Source organism: Aythya ferina, assembly GCF_964211825.1.
Source record: "Aythya ferina genome assembly, chromosome: 3".
Taxonomy (NCBI): Eukaryota; Metazoa; Chordata; class Aves; order Anseriformes; family Anatidae; genus Aythya; species Aythya ferina.
The window spans coordinates 23,822,029-23,834,268 of record NC_140298.1 but is presented as its reverse complement, the minus strand read 5'-3'; the positions used below and the strand labels follow the sequence as shown (position 1 = coordinate 23,834,268).

General features: G+C 44.8%; 1 protein-coding gene across 5 annotated transcripts in view; it reads right to left on the bottom strand.

Annotated features, from left to right (window-relative positions):
- The window catches only part of KCNH1 (potassium voltage-gated channel subfamily H member 1), a 185,080-nt gene extending 173,480 nt beyond the window's left edge, over positions 1-11,600 (bottom strand). For all 5 annotated transcript variants that reach the window (XR_014690875.1, XM_084512990.1, XM_084512991.1 and 2 more), the window contains exon 1: positions 11,468-11,600. Coding sequence is in view for 4 of the 5 variants with exons in the window: in XM_084512990.1 (XP_084369116.1) it covers positions 11,468-11,540 (73 nt within the window). In the remaining variant the exon portion in view is untranslated. The remainder of the gene's footprint in view (positions 1-11,467) is intronic.
- Between the last annotated feature and the right edge of the window lie 640 nt (positions 11,601-12,240).

Here is a 12,240-nt window from a genome sequence, read left to right as displayed (position 1 = left end):
CATTGCTTCCGTTCCTGCATGTTTTTTTCCCAGATACTATTCTGAATGTAGTCAACAGGATTATTCCTTGCTTTAAATCAATTTTTATTTTAAGAAAATATTAATTACTCATGCACAGACAAAGAGGTTGATTTTATGCAAATAAAACACATGATGTTAAGCCGGTAAAAGTCATTCCTTGACTAAGGAATGGGCAGATTCATCAAACTGGTTCCCCCTGTGCCACATGTACTGATCCACCATGACACTTGAGTTCGAATGAGAAGCCTCTTCACAGCCAAAACAGTACAAGAGGTATTTCTCATTTGAGCATATACAAACTTCACTCGTGGCCACACAAGCTCAAATACTCCCGGTAGGATGTGTATAGCACAGCACCCCAAACTAGACACCAGACAGCTAGGCTCCATACTTACAACAGCAGAAAGACCTTTCTGTTCACTGTACAAGCTAGAATGAGTTTCAGCCAGTAAGGAAAAAAAAAAAAAAAAAAGAGCAGGATTCAAACCTTCATTCTCACTGGCTCTTTGAATGCTACTTTTCTATGATTAATATTCCACTCAAACAATGAATATACTCAATCCTAGGCCCAGACCTTGCTTCTCTGCTGCACTGGCTACACCTGTGCTTACACCAACTATCTATCTACACCTGTGCCAAGACAGACAGCAGCATTGGTGTCTGGGCACTGACATGCAGGAGGAGCAGGAGATGGCGGCTCCTCTCACAGCTGCAGAGACCCCCCAGCTTTTTGACAGAAGGCATAGGCAGCCACATGAGATTCAAGGCATTCATATCAAAGAGTAGTCTCTAAGGGTGTCCGCTATGCTATCTGCTTTTGAGGATCTGCCCCCAGCTGCTCAAATATACATAGCTGTCATCAATGGTTCCTGCAACTGAGAGACACAAACAAGACTTCTTACCTATTAATTGCAAAGAGTTTTGTTTATTTTAACTTCCTCTTGCAAAAATTTTTGTCCTGTTGCAAACTTCAAGCGGGTTTAAATAAAACATTCCTGTTGCTATCTAAATCCATTGCCCAATCCCATGAGCAAGATTAAGTGTATCTTTATACACTCTTTAGAGTGAAATATACCAGTAGTATAACTTCAGGACATTTTAACTGCTTTGTTTCTCACAGCCTCTTCTAAATACCATGGTTTTTGCTTGGTTGAAGTACTTTGTTCCAGAAACAATACATGTCTTTTACCCCTTCCTACGAATAAGTAAGCCAAGTCATTTCTCATTGCTAAAGCAAGTGCTTTTGAGTGTCTATTATAAACACTGCACTGCACTGTTAGGATATTTTTACATTTTCATCAGGAAGTACAAAAAAAAATATGCAAATATAAATTTTAGGTTGTGTTCTGCCCTGATCTGAATGGTGTTGATTATTTCACGCATTCAGTCCTCACCATCTCCTTCTCAAAAGGTAATTTACCTTTCTCTCCCCTTCTTCAAGAGCTCCTTGAAGAGTTTCTATTAACTGAGGCAAAGACCTTCCTTGCACACTTAGATCTCAACATTGTCTTTAGATAAATAAGCACAGTTGTTGGTGTGTTGTGTTTTTTTTTTTTTTTTATGAAACGCTATATAGCATACTTTTCTGATGGCCATTACCATGCAGATCCTACTTTTACCAGAGAGCCCATGAGGTAGGACAGTGCTCATATCCCCTTTCTACAGGTAAAAGCAAGGCACTAAGTCCACATGGGGATTTAAGCACTGAAAGCCAAGACTGCTACAGCCTAGATCCTAGGTGCCCAACTCTCATATTTTAAGATTGAGGTTTTTTCCTCTCTAGTAGTTCTTATGATGCCAAATATTTTAACGTAAGACCACTTCTTGCAGATTTTATGTAAAGCCAGCTCTCACGGATAACACCCAAGATTCTCTGCTACTACAGCAGGAGCTAAAGAATCACATTCTCACTCGCCTACCTTTTGGCCAATGAAGCCTGATTTTTTGGACCACCAGAGTTTCCAAAGGATGCTTAAAGAACATGCATACATTTCCCTCCCTCCTGAAAGCCTAGCAGTTTGGGTGTTCTCCTAGGAGATGTGGGGCTACCTGAGGGAAGTGAAAGCTCAGCCTCCATAACCATCAAGCTGCTGAAGAGAAGGTATGCTAACATCCTCACCACATGAATTTTTAAGTCAGTGTGGCTTGATTGCTGTATTTTATGCATCCATATGAGGCAATCCTGTTAGCCTATATTGGGTGAGCCTTTCCAGGGGGGTGGGAGTACAGTGCTTCATCTAAGAATCCAGGTTGGGTTTAGATGAGAGTTACAACCACATTGAGAGACCTTTATGTAACTATCAAGCTTCAACAGCAGAAATGCGTGCACTTATCGATTCAAGGAGCAAGTCAGATATTATGAGGATTCGACTGCTCACTAAGTGTCTCACTTCTAGCAAGTTTCCACTTCATGTACCTTGACCCACTGTCTGTGGTCCAGGTCTTACCTTGCTTTGACACAAACACACAAAGTAAATACTGAAGCAGGACCAGCGCTCTAGAGCTCCCCGTGTTCTGGAAGACTACAGAGAAGCCATTTGCCCTGTGAGCACAGCAGCCAGGCCACCAAGAGAAGCTGGAGCACAGCAGCACCTAAACCGCTAGGCCAGGGAAGAGGTTTCCAAGCCACCGCTCTCTGCCTGCCTTCCTTGGGAAGATACCAGGCTCATGGTGACCAATTCCTCGTTCCCGACACTGTTGTGAGGGTGACAATCTGTACTAGTGGTTTCCCAACCTCATGTACCCATTTCTTTTTCCTCACAGGCCCCAGCGTCCACACAGCGTGTGGAGGGGACAGATTCTGCCCTCACACCACACAGTAAAGAAGGGGTCTCAGACACAAACAGGAATTTCTTTCCAGTTACTCACTCATCTTCCCAGATCTCTTTGAAGACAAAACAATGATACAAAGGTGGTTCTGTGCCTACGTGGAGAGCACGCCTGCATTTCTTCTCAGACAATGGTGTTTTGCTTGTGCAAATGTTGGCAAGACACAGCGTAAAACAAGGACTCCCACTTACAACTCCCCTGCATAGTTTATTCTGACAGATAACCTGGAGGTAGAAGGGCTGTTCTCATTGCTATCATTTACATTCAATTGCATTGACATCCCTGACAACGTGCTGCTTGGAGACAGCTCATAATCTGCTAAACAATTGTTCCTAACATAAGAAAACATTAAATAACAGCCACTGAGGCAGATATTGCCTTTCTATCTGAAGGGACACAGGGTCCCAGAGGCCAGGAAGCAGCTGTGGCTTTGTTGCAGAACGAGCACGAGGGATGCTCTGGTGAACTCTTGGAGCATCACAGAGCAAGGCCTCTACAGTACTCACAAGTGGGTCAACAAGGCCAGGCCAGGAGCTGATCAGAGGAAGACCACGAAGGAGAAATCCACTGCTAAATTCTCTTAAAAGATGGGATAAAATGCACATGCAGTAGCTGCGGTATTCAAACTATTTAGTGACTTGAGGTACCTCTCTGAAAGGACTCAAAGGACTCCCTTACCAGGAAATCAGTTTCTAACACAATGCCAATCAGGTTAGCAGTATTGCCCAGCCCAAGGAGAAGCTGCAAGCCTCGCTGGCTCCTCTTATCAGCCCTGACAAAAGTTGAGCTCAGAGCTGGAGAGTCTGAGTGCATATAAATAAGGCACGGGGTTCTGGCTCGTGCTGCATTTGGCACAGTCTGAGCCAGACACTTGGGAGGCACAGAAACATGTAGAGGCACAGCACAAAGCACCTCCTGCTGCAGAAACACCTGTACGAACTGCAGCATCTCACAGGCAGCACAATCACTTGCAGAAGTAGGGAGAGCTTCTGTGACCAGGGTCTGCAGGGCTGGCTACTTTGTGAAATGCCCCACTTCATATTCTCTAGCCTGCGTTTTCCCAGGTCAGCATTTTAACTCCTTCCACAATGTAAGGATGAATGTTGCTCAGTCACAAAACCCACGCTTTCTTCCACTTGCAAAATGCATCATCACAGAAGAACCAGAAAATATCTTTCTAAATAACGTGGTTCCTTTACCAGCAGTGACAGCAACCCTCTACAACACCCAGCCTCACCAAAACTCCTGCTACCTGCAGAATTGTGTTGCTTTCTACACTGCTCTATTTAATGGAAACTGTCCATCAGCTCTAAGCTCTGAAACACCTGAGGACAAGAGGCGTCTCACAGAGACAGCTGGTCAGGACTAGCTCGCTGAGGAGAGATTGCTACCCTATCTGTGGCCACTGGGGATAGAGGCAGGGGATACAGCCTCCTTAGTTACTGTTCTGTTAGCTGGGCATCAAGCAGCTTAAACTTAGGTATGGGGGACAGATAAGTTTCCAAACAATCCTGATATTTGCAAACTTGTGACCTGTATCACCAGTAGTATCATTCTGTCATGGGAAAGAAAGAGTTGGTTTTGTTTCTTGTAAGGAACCCAATGCATGGAAATAGACTGCTGCTTATAAGTACACCTGTCAAAACTGCTACAGCCACAGAGCTCATACATATAATGTTTTTGCTTTAACAGTTTGCAAAGGAAAGGTATGTGTGTATTGCTCGTGTTTAGTCTTAACTTTTGAAAAAAAAAAAAAAAAAGAAGCAGCACTTAGTCACAGAGACTACTTATGTTGTTCAAATGTAACTTCTGAGGTCAAAATACGGCCCTCGATTAGTACAAATTAAGTCAAAATGAAAAGCATTTCCACCACTTATTCAATCCTTTCTTTGCACCTACATGATCCAAGGCTCACACTTCAGGGACAAATACACAAGACTCAACCAAATTTGCACCTTAACACAAGTGCTGTACCTGCATTCAAAGAAAGTACAAAGCTGCTCAAGGCACCAAAAAACTATTCACTTAGTAGAATAAAAGTAATAGGACAAAATCCTGCTCTTCCACCCACATACTACTATGGAAGTCAACGATGTTACATGCATACATACATTCACTCAGTACCTCCTAGCATTCATTTCCTAATTTTTTGTTTTTAATATCCTATTAAAAAATGATTTCTCTATAGAATAATGGTATGGATGCCTCAAAATTGTACATCCTTAACACTGAGACCAAACTATTTTAAACCATATCATCACTCTAATACAAAACAACATACTACAAAACCCTATAGATAAGTTCATTTTAGTTTACATGTTTTATAGAAGATATTTATAACAAAATATTTATTTTAGAGGAAAAAAAAAAGAGAGAGAGAGAGAGAGAGAAGACTCACTGTATGAAGAGCATACTGCAAGTACAGGCTGAAAAGAATTATTAAAAAACGTATTTCATCATACTTACTACAAATGACAGAGAGACACCAACTAAAACAACAACTTCAAGTGACTCACTTTGAATCATTACAGAAAATGAATGCCAATTTCAGCCAGCAGTGTAGATAAAAAAGTGCCAGTTCCATCTCAAAATTTATTATTATGCCTTATTATAGTATTTTGCTGTATGCCTCTACCACAAGAAAAGTTTAAACTGAAAAGAATAATACATCCTACCAACACTAGTAGCTGTAAAATCTTCTAATTATCTGTATTATTAAAAAAAAAAAAAAAAAAGAAATTAGAGAAGAAAAATGGAAGATGAATAGCTGAAATGGGAAGTGCACAGAAGCTGTCATATGTAATTTATGCACAGCATTGTTCTTTGCCTATCTCTGAAGTACTGACCATACTGAAAAAAAATATAAAAAAAAAAAAGACAAATGTGACGTTAGCATGAGATAATGTTCAGTAATTAGAAAGTTCTTCAGCTGTAAAAGTCATGCACTGCTCCATTCAAAATACTGTTTAACAGCACAACTTCACTGCTTAATTGGTCAGGTTTTCCCCCTCCAGTTTGATCTTAAAAGAAATTCAGGGAAAAGCATGATTTGGTTGCATCAATTATAGGGGTCTTACATCAGTTTAAAAAAGCCCTTTGATTTATTGATTATAGCTACAGCCATCAAGAGCCTTAAAAGCATTTGACAAGACCTAACTCCCTGCTCACTTTTAGCTATACGAGTTACAAAAATGCATTAACAAATTCTCCAATGAATGGGTTTCATTAAGATTTGTTTTACGACCTTGTTCAAGGATTTAATGCAGAAATGGATTGATACGTTGAATTATCACAGTAGAACTTCTTGAGCTTTCAGAACATTAATTTTAAAACACATTATCTATCATCTCTGTGTTGTACTTTTTTTTTTCTTACTATCTATAAAAGTCATTTTAAGGAAATCTGGTTGTAAATGCATTTCCAAACGCATAAAGATGTGCTCACAAATTTAGGAGCTTCTGGCCTAATAACAGCTAGCAAAGAAACATTTTATAATCAACTCAAGTTGTAACAAGGAAAAAAAAAATTCCAATAGTCAGTAGTCATATTGATGTACCGACCAGTTGTACAACAGCGTGGATGAAAATAAAGGTGCCTCCATAACTGGTAAGTTAGAAAAGAAGGAAGATCAAGAAGAAACAAACTCCTTTTTTCTTTTGTTTCATTCTCAGTTTTGGAAAATGTCCTTAACAGAACCTACAAGTTTTTCCCTTGCAGTTTTTGAGGGTTTGCTGCTTGTCCATCTCAATGTCTTGTTTTAATCTTGTTTTAGGGATATGGTTTAGTGGGGACTGCTAGCGTTAGGTCAGAGGTTGGACTCGATGATCTTGAGGTCTCTTCCAACCTAGAAATTCTGTGATTCTGTAATCAGTGCCAACAGACAGACCTGCACTCATGTGTTTTTACATGAAACCTTGGATATGCAATCTTGTAGGATTAGATATGAAAGGGCACAAACTCGAGTTCAACCACTGGATACCAGATTTGTAGAGGATAACATTCACTTTTCTTTGCCCAGGGCAAGCTGTAGTAAAGGCAAGAGAAGCAACAGAAGCTAACGCCACTCTGGACATACACCACCATCTTACCCAGCAGTTTTGCAGCCATCTTTTGCAAAGTTTGGCTTTGGCAAAGAGCTTTCTGTACAGGGTAAGAGGAGTAGCCTCTCTGCAGACCCATCTATTCCACTGCCATTTTTTATGTTGAAGTTAACCCACTGAGGTCAGGAAAATAGATGAGCCTTTAACTGAGAGCATGCAGGAGAAAGCCTCCTGGAGATCTGCTCCAGGCTTCCAAACCAGCTCGTTTGGGAGCCTTGACAATTAGGATAGCTTAACCTATTCAAGACACTCATTAGGAAAGCCTCAATATTGCTCTTCCCTGCACCCAGTTAAGTTTGTCCATTTCAGTACTTTTGTCTGAAAAGTCACTGCATTACATTTCCCTACTCAACAGAACCTCACTAGCTCACACTGGGACATAATTTACCTGCAGCACAAGGCTTCCGAGCTGGTCCTCTGGAAAGAATGAATTTCACCTAGTGTTGCTTGAGGACTCATTGTAGATTATGGAAATTTATGAACTGGCAGGAAACCAAACATATTCTATCAGAAGGAAACAGAAAAACCTGCTCCACCCCAAAACTATGCTTCCTTATTTCAACTGCAGCACTCCTGTTCTCAGAATGAAAATACTTTCTCAATGCCTGACGCTATTTACCAAAGGTGTTGTGGCAGTGTAAGGCAGCCCAGTGATACCAAGGACAAGACTACCCTGGGCACATCGCACGCAGAAGAGCGATGCAGAACATGTCATGTCCATACATACGTACCCTTCCAATGTAACAGCTCAGAGTCTGGAAGTGAACAGGCTAACACCTAAGCTAGTAAACCCTGCCATTGGGGCAGCATGCCTGCACTTCTTCTAGACCCAAATCAGATGAGCTGCAGCCATGTCTCCTCCTCCAGGCTCATGGGTTCAGACCCGGAGGCAAGCAGCAGGGCCAGGCTGCAGCAGAAACAGTGCCGTCAGGTTAAGGATCCTTTGCAAACATTTCATTTAAATAAACATTGTGCTAAAGTGCAAAAATACGAAAATAAAACTCCGTTTTGTTCTTCATTCTGTCGTAGATTCCATCCCATTTGTCTCTGACTGAACACAAAAACAGGTTGTTCAGTTCCAGGGCTGTTTATAATGAAGTTAATTTCTCTCCCAGGTCTTGGGCAGCGGTACAAGGTTAGCAGGCCCAGGTTGCAGAATGTTTATTGTACTGGGACTTTACAGTCTCCAGTGGAAGTAATGCTGTAAATCATGGAAATACCTGTTACTCTCAGGATTTGTGTCTCAGGGTGCTTTTTTCTTTCCCTCTCCAGGGGACTCACTCCATTCCCCATCAAAGAGCGCAGGTTTGCTTCCACACCTGGTCTCTCCTTAGGGTGCTCCCAGGGGAAGCAAGACTAAACCCGCACAAGCCTTACGCCCTCAAGCCTCCCCTTCTTCCAACCTCCTTGTTTTGTCAATAAATCAGAAAAGTATCTGTGACTTCCACTGAAATTCCTAAGCCATGGAAACACAGGGCTGCTCTCTTTTGCCATCCTCACACGCACTGAATTCTCATGCACCAAGGAAGGACTGCAGATTCCAGCTGCTATTTATGTAAACATAAAAGTATTTTTGCCTCCAGTTATTGATAAAACATTAGAATATCACAAAATCAGTTCTCTCTATAACATGCCACACCGTTTGAATTCGGTGCCTTGGCCATGAACCAAGATTATAACTGTTATTGTTACAGTGCTTGTGTACTGGGGGTGTATTACATTACCCAAGAAAAACATTAATATCACATTAGCAGTAACCATCAGAGGCTAGCAATTCTTTACGTACTGCACTGTTTTATGGCACGGGCTCATTTTCTGTCCCATTGGGTGCTTGGGCCTTTAAATATTTCAATGCTTCAAACAAATTTTTGTCGACCAAGCACCACATGCAACATTTATTTTTCTAGAGCTACGTGGCTAGTTCAGAAACAGGACTTTTAAACATTAAATACAGACAAGCAGGGTTGTAGTGTCCTTGGTTCTTATTTTTTTCCTCCAGACTTCCAACAGGAAGGATGTCAGAGATGCTCATTTCAAAGGAGGAAGAACCACAGCATTCACACTTCATTCAAAAAGTCTTGTAAGAAGTCACAGAGGACCAAATGAGGACCACAGGTCTAGACTGATGACATTTTATATATTCTTTCCCATGTGTGCTATATTAAGGTGATCCTATCCCAAGATGGGCTGACAAATTCTCAGTTCCTTCTCTACTGCAGTTTGTGGAGATTTTTTGCAGCTTGTAATCCTCGGACGGTGATTCTGGCTGGCGCTTAGCTGATGAGAACCCGTCTCAGCTGATTTGCGACCTAAGAGGAAACTCTCATCCCTAAAACTCATAAGAAGACTTCGGACCATTGGAGTTTGAGGTACATCTTGCTGCAGATGGTGTGATATGAACAAATACTAACCCTAAAGGAAAAGCCCTGAACTTGCATGCATATAGATACTGCTGTTACCTCTAGCTAGTGAAGGTGCATCAGCTTACCAGTCTCACACCTAATACAAAAGGCTGTCCAAATAATTACTTGTTAAATTACTGGTTAAAATGGCATCACTTCTGCTGTCCTTAGAGTAATGCTTCCAAAAGTGGTTGCATGCCAATGATTTTTTTGTTACAATAAGCCTCTTTCACTGAGTTAACCCTCCCAGCACAACTTGGAGCAGGAACGTATTTTTCTCACTTCACCTGTGACTGTGGATGCACGTCATACACAAGTGCCTTCAAGTGAAGCACTTACTCGGATATACCTGCTGCAGTTCCATGAGCAAATTCCTCTCCTTTCAAAGGGAATCCTCCCCAAATTAGCAACACAGCTATATATGTATCAATGCAATATCTGTTGGCACTACTTAACTTGCCCACGGGTGCCAGCCAATGAAGTTTGACAACAAGCCCGGGGTTTATTTGGCAAATCCCAAAGGGGCCAGATAGTTTCACTGTGGGTCACGTTACTATCCAATCGAATGAAATCAAGAAGGGGGAGCCAAACCTCAAAGTTTATGGGCCCGTTTAAGCGCTCTTCCCATGGGCATCTCAAAGGTGAAGCAGGCAGGCACCACAGGACCGGGCTGTTCCCATGCCATCCCCACGCTGGATGACACGGCCCTGCTGGCTGAGGAGAACGGGGACACCATGCTCATCTCCTGACAGCCACGGACGTCAGAAGATGCTGATGGTCCCACGTTAGAACTGAATCATGCAGCGCTTGTATGTGACGGCATCACGTTACAGCAAGAACAAGAAGGCACATTACAGGAGAAATGGGCTGCTAAACCTGAGTCACTTCCCAAAGCTTCTCCTAATATGTCTGAAGGGTGCATCACTTCCTACCAGGCTTCATCTAAAAAACCTGTATTTATTACAGCCCGCGGGACTTGCTAAGCATTTGGAGATAGGAGTGCTGTCATTTCACCTGTGCTGCCTGGCACCACGCTCTGTTACGACACCTCCTTAATAATGGGGGAAAATAGGAAGAAACGGAGCAAAGCTTCTCCTGCAATCCCCCCCATCTCCAAACCTCAATCCATTTATTGCACTTTGCCATGTTTTATTTCTCGACACCGAGAGCCAACAGAGAAATTTGGTTTTTAATGAAGGGAATTATTCCTGAACTCAAGCCAGTTTTGAGAAAAGCCCTAGCTAACCGGTGTTAGACGAGCAGAGGAGCAGCACGAGCCTGAGGAAACGTTAACATCTTGTACAAAGAGGGCAGGCTTGGCTACGAGGACGGCTAGTATTTTTTCGGGAAGGCAGCTGCCACCCCCTTCCACGGGGAAGTTGCAGAGAAAGGCAGCCTGTAAAAATAGCCTCGCGATTCATTCCCTGCGAAAACATGTTCCCACCAAAGGCGATTTTTTTTTTTTTTTTTTTTTTTTTACCCCTCAATAACATCCCGTAATTGAAAATAATTGAAAACCACTCTTTAGATAATCTGAGGTTCTGGCTGCTTATCGGGAGGGTTAATTGTCTTCGCCTTATCAGAACCGGCTGCCTGCCGTTTAATTAAGCCCTCTCGCCTGGGCTCGGAGCAGGGCTCGATCCTAATTCCCGGCGGCACCACAAGTTCCCAGCCCCGTGAGTCCGAGGCGCCCAAGTGCACGGGAGCCTTAAAGATGGCAGTACTTGGGGCCCCCAAAAAGCCACCCGTGCCCGGCTGCAAGCAAGCACACAGCCGCGATGCTTCCCGAGGACAAGTCCCGGAGCGCGACAACCTGGGCACGGTTAAGGCACGTTTACACGGCCGGTGACACCGGGGGCGTTTTGCACCCCGCAGTTTCCCGAGAGGGACAAATAATAATAAAAAAAAAAGCCATCGCCGCCTCCCCGCTGCCCTCCCCTCCCGACCCCCTCGCCGGGAGCCTTTCGCCTCCCAACTCGCCGCCCCCAGCGCCGGGGACCCTCCCGCAGCCCCCCGGGCTCCCGGCTGCCCGCTGCCCGCCGCGGGGGCTCGGCTGGGCTGGGCTCGGTGCCGCCGCACCTGTACCGGCGGGGAGCCCCCAGCCCCGCTCCTCACCGTTAGACCTCCGCACGATGTTCTCCAGGAAGGTGTTCTGAGGAGCCACCAGCCCTCTCCTTCCCCCGGCCATAGTCGCTCTGCCGGCGGCGTGGCGCGGCGCGGAGGGCTCGGCTCGGCTCGGCTCAGCCCCGCTCCGCCGCCCGCCCCATGCCTCCGCCGGGACCGCGGGCACAGCCGTGCGGCATCAGCCCTCCCGCCGCCGCCTCCCGCGCACCGCAGCCCCGCGGCCGCCGCCGCCGCCGCCGCCGGACCTCCCCGCGGCGCCCCCTGCCGGGCAGCGCCCCGCACAGCCCGCGCCGCCGCCGCCTCCAGGCCGGTGCCGCAGCGCCATCGTCCGGGCCTCACAGCTCGGGGCCGCCTCAGAGCGGCTTCCCCCTGCCAGCAGCGTCACCCACTGAACCGTGTCCCCCAAGCACCACGTCCAACCTTTCCTTGAACACCCCCAGGTGACTCCACCACCTCCCCAGGCAACCTGTCCCAGTGCCTGACTGCTCTTTCTGAGGAGAAATGTCTCCTCATTGCCAACCTGAACCTCCCCTGGTGCAACTTGAGGCCATTCCCTCTAGTCCTATCACTAGTTATCTCTGAGGCCGACCCCCAGCTCCCCACACCTTCCTTTCGGGCAGTTATAGAGAGGTCTCCCCCAAGCCTTTGACATATGTAACCTCTGACAGGTCTTAAAGCTCTGAAGCATTCAATTCACACAGGTTTTTCATTCAGGGATAAAACTACTTCGTTCTTTTCCCTTTACCCACCTATCCGCAAACAGA